The 5239-nt window shown below is 32.4% G+C and overlaps 1 protein-coding gene across 1 annotated transcript; it reads left to right on the top strand.

Moving 5' to 3' along the window:
- The first annotated feature begins 291 nt into the window (after positions 1-291).
- On the top strand, positions 292-4853 carry LOC126892119 (putative nuclease HARBI1). The gene is made up of 3 exons (XM_050661593.1): positions 292-747; positions 846-1129; positions 4199-4853. Exons 1-3 carry the CDS (start codon positions 533-535, stop codon positions 4756-4758), a joined length of 1059 nt encoding a protein of 352 aa, XP_050517550.1. The 5' UTR covers positions 292-532; the 3' UTR covers positions 4759-4853.
- Positions 4854-5239: the final 386 nt, after the last annotated feature.

Below are 5239 nucleotides of genomic sequence, written 5' to 3'. Positions count from 1 at the left end.
TTAAACGAATATTAACCCTCCGTTAGTCGCGCGGTCATTGGCAACGTGGTAGTGTATGGTAAAATACTTTGTTATTTTTCGTCCGTGATTATCCCGTAGATTCGAGAGTTACAACGAGAAATAATTTAGTGAAATTAGACAAAGTGTATAATTATAATAATATGTTAATGACAGTGATAAGGATTGGCCGTAAAACATTAAAAAACATTTGAGTGAGTTAAAAACAAATAAACAAGGTTAACTGATAATTAGTGAAGTATTAACAATTGAACTGGTAATTACATCTAAGGGCCGGTACTTTATGTCCTGATTAAACCCTTGTTAAGGAATTTTGACAGGTCGTTAACGTTAACCAGCGCTAGTCTGTACTTTCATCCCCGGTTAAGACTTAACAGCTCATTAACGGCTGTTTAACTTTAACGAACAGATTACGAAAGCATTCTAACCCTACATTTATAAAATAAATGTATGTGTTTTTGTTTCGTGAACTATTGTTTTATTTTTTGCAAAATTTACTATTTATATCGAGGAAATGGACCTTCAAGAACTTGAAGAACTTTTTGAAGATGACGATGAGGAAATAATATATTTTTTAAATAACTTCAGAACGTATAATGTACGAGAGAGAAAAAATTATATGTTAGAATTCGATGAAAACGAATTTTCGTTCAGGTTTCGTTTTCCTAAGAATACAGTAAGACAACTGGTGCAAGAGCTGGGTCCCGTTTTACACCATGTAAATCTTATGTAAGTAAAGTATATAAAACCTTTCTTTCATGGGGACACATAGATATTTATATTTAATTTTTGTTTGATATTTAATACCAAAAATCTTTTTGTTTTAGGTACCACGAGCTTGATGCTACAGCACAAGTTTTAATAACTTTAAGATTTTATGCTACTGGAAGTTTTTACATAGTTATGGGTGATTTTGGTGGCATCCATAAAACAACAGCAGGAAGAATCATAAAACGAGTAACAGATGCCATCGTTTCTTTAAGGCCCCAATATGTAAAATTTCCAAATATTGAGGACATAGATAATGTTCAATTAAGCTTTTATAGATTTGCTAGATTTCCAAAAGTTATTGGTGCAATAGATTGTACTCACATCCCCATAAAATCACCAGGTAAATACGAGTCTAAGATGTTTATTAAATGTGCGATTTTGATTGTTTGAATTGAGGGTGGTCAGGGGTCAGACATAAAATGGTTTACGTGTAGTTTTGATAGTTCTGAGATAATTAAACTTTAAACTAAAATATAATATCTAGGTTCTATAAAATGATAAAAACAGGATATACATATTATTACCTATTACTACGTCCTTCCTTTTTTTCAATTATTAAAAAAATGTACTTGAATCGGTGCACAAGGGCGGATCCAGGACCGATTTTCGGGAGGGGCCATGAACTTTTTTTGGGAGGAGGTACCGGGGGTCTGAGGGTAATTTTAAAAAATTACGGTTTCAATGGTGAGTTTTAATGTACTTTTCACACACTTTTAATTGTCATAAAGTATTCAAAACTTATCGTTATTAAAGTATTATTAAATTCATTCAAGTGCAGTTCTTTTAAAGTTTAATACTATTTTTTCTAATGCTTCTCTTGTCAGGCTTTGTTCTTCCCCACTTTCTTGCACTAATTATTTTTATGTTCTCATAAGCGTCAATGAACTTGACCAATCTTCACGAATGTTGTTATTGTGTATGTATCTCAAATTTAGAGAAAGATGTTTCACGTGAGATACGTCGGTCGTTTCGTCAAATATGACAGAGTAATAATTTGCACCTTGAACCTGATTCATTATTTGTTCAATTATTTCTTCACTACAACATGTTATCAATCGATTTTGACTGGTGCTACTAATGTATGTTGCTCGGGAAGATGCTGTGGGTGGGTGTTGTTTAAGAGTCGTTCCTGATGCGATTTTAAACCTTCACAATTCCCATCATTGCTAGATCCCGCATCTTCGTCCAGAAGCAGACGGCAGGAATATGTTGTCGACCTAAGAACACTATCGACTCTACTATTGGTCGTAGTCTTTCTCTATTTTCTTGTATCTGTTTAGACCTCTGAAAGTCTATCTGATTAATGACTGACTTTTGCGGGGTGAGATAATTTTGTAGAAAATCTAGCTCAACCTGAAGGCACTTATTGTGGTCTGATTGATGTTTTTGTCATGGGATTGTATAGCTCCGTCGTTGCCCATTACTTTGGCGAAAGATGTTAAAGGGTTCGTGACAAGGCTTTGGGCTGTCATCCCCTTTATTATGACCATATTTCATTAGAAAAATAAAATGCAATACTCGCAAAACCATCCTTTTTGAATGTGCGGAAGTACCAATTAACTCCTTCTTTGTTTTAAGTGCTGGTGACCCAAGTAACGCTTCATTTCTTTTCTGTTCTTTATGTGTACAGAATATAGAAATTGATACGAATTTGATGGCTGCCAAGGTCGTTATAACCATTGGCACTTTGTAAAATTATCAACATTTTGATTTACACAACATCTTATGTCATTCTTAAAGCTTCCATTACTGCTTTTGTTCAATTCTAGTCCAGAAGATATATTTATCCCTTGTTTTGTACATACATATGTGTTTGAAACTAAAAACATTTGAACTGCAAATATTTAAATTTATATTTTTTTTATTCTCGGAGGGGGCCATGGCCCCCTCCCTGGATCCGCCCTCGTCGGTGCATGGTGTTGATAAGATATTGGTAAAATAGTTCAAGTACAGATGTTAACTATTACTAATCGTTTTTATCCCAGCTGTTATCCACAGTGTAATTACAACTGGCATGTTGCATAATACGTAACACTTTGATGGACAGAATGTCTATAGACATCTAATTTCCATTAATGGAATGTGACACAATGTCTATAGATGTTACACTTTTCCCCATTCTACTTTGCAAAATACATATAGTGTCACAACACTTGCTTATACATTTGATGCACTGTCAGTCAATGTGTTAATTAGTCTTTAAAATATGACACAAATCTAACATTCATTTACTTGAAATTCATCCTGTATTAACATGATGTGTTTTTACAGAACACTAAAAATAGGTTTTTGGTCAAATTATTCAAGCGCACGTAAACCCGTTTTATGCTATTTGTATTTACAGAATACTAAAAATAGTTTTGTGGTAAAATGATTCAAGCGCACGTAAACCCATTTACTACTACTTGTTTTTACAGAATACTACAAATAGTTTTGTGATTGAAAAGTAATGATAATTTCGGTTTACATAATTATTTTTGTCTATAAAGCCTGTTTTAGACTATACTTTTTAGTTCCAGTACTTTGTGTCTCGATTAACAGCCGGTTAGTTAAATGGGGATTGATTGGGACCTGTTTAGGGTCTCTTGCGTTGTAATAAATGCAATTATAATTATTAGTGTACTTATTTATAATTATAATAATACTTGTAATTGCATTTATTACAACGCAAGAGACCCTAAAGAGGTTCCGATTAAAACCTGGTTAACTAACTGGCTTTGAGGGCTTCTTTTATTTTTTTATTATGGAAGTTTTATAGTTAGTATTTTAATGTATCTTGTATACTGTGTTTGTACTATACCACGTTGTGTTTTATAAATGTAAACTTATTTTTAGAAACAATAAATTTTCTCTCTCTCTCTCTAACCGGCTGTTAATCGAGACATAAAGTACCGGACCTTACTGATTCAATTATTGTTTTCATTAAATTAAACGTAATGGCGATATATTGCAACTGTAGGGGAAATATACTTGAATCGTTTTACCACCAACTTAATACCATTTAAGTATGCGAATCCGTACTTCAAGTATCTTTTTAGAAAATTGCACTTAGGCCCGGTACTTTATGTCTCCGTTAACAGCCGGTTAGTTAACGGGGGTTTAATCGGGACCTCTTTAGGGTCTCTTGCGTTGTAATAAATGCAATTACAATTATTATTATACTTATTTATAATTATAATAATACTTGTAATTTCTTTTACTGTTTTTCTGTTTTACTTACAATTATTATACTTATTTATAATTATAATAATACTTGTAATTTCATTTATTACAACGCAAGAGACCCTAAAGAGGTCCCGATTAAACCCCCGTTAACTAACCGGCTGTTAACGGAGACATAAAGTACCGGGCCTTAATCTCTTTTACTTCTAACCCCCAATTGTAAGTTATAGGTATTATTTGATTTTAGGTGGCAACAATGCTGAATTTTTCAGAAACAGAAAAGGTTTCTTTTCTTTAAATGTTCAAGTGGTTTGTGATGCCAACAATTATATTATGGATGTAGTTTGTCGTTGGCCAGGTTCTTGCCATGATAGCCATATTTTTAATAACTCCTCTTTAAAGACAAGATTTGAAAATGGGGAATTTATGGATAAAGTGTTATTAGGGGATAGTGGATATCCAGTCCTCAACTACCTAATGACACCATTACAGAATCCTCAGAGAGCAGCTGAAGTACTGTATAATGAATCTCATATTGCATCAAGAATTGTGATTGAGAGAACATTTGGTCTTTTAAAGAGCAGATTTCCCATTTTAACATGTGGAATGAGATGTAAGTTACCTTTTATTCAACGGATAATAACAGCTTGTTCAGTTTTGCATAATATTGCAATAATTAATAGAGAAATACTGGTAAATGAGGATGCAGTTGATGTTGATTTAGAACAAGTTGTAGCAGTACATTTCCATCCAGGAGCAATTCCAGTCCAACGAAATTTTATTAATTATTTTGAAACATTGTTATAGATAATTTAATGGTAGTTTATTTTATATTAATTTATTATTAATTATTTAATATTAGTTAGTTTATTGATATAATTGTGTAGTTTTAAAAATCTATGTATTTCTTTTAAAAAATATGAGCATAATTTTAGCAACTTTTAAATTCAGTGGTCGTTTGCCAAAAGCAGATATGTCCATTTTTGGTACTTTTCAGGAGAGCAAATTGTTTTCACGACGGCCATAAAATTAGTTTTTCCTTATATGTACACTCACATAAATAGCTGTATAAACAGTAAACCCAAAACCAAATAGGATATTTCTAAAACTGATTTTATGGACATTTGAATTTGCTGTTCTGAAAAATATCAGCTTTTGGCAAATAGCCACTCAATTCAGTATAGGTATATTGTATTACATTACACTAGGCTAATGACACTGTAACGATTTTATATAAACAGTGTCATTTGTTAAAAATATTATTCACCACGTAAGTCAGTTTAGTGTG

The sequence above is a fragment of the Diabrotica virgifera genome, chromosome 9 (assembly GCF_917563875.1).
Source record: "Diabrotica virgifera virgifera chromosome 9, PGI_DIABVI_V3a".
NCBI lineage: Eukaryota > Metazoa > Arthropoda > Insecta > Coleoptera > Chrysomelidae > Diabrotica > Diabrotica virgifera.
The sequence above is the reverse complement of the archived record's forward strand: the minus strand, read 5'-3'. Positions and strand labels throughout refer to the sequence as shown.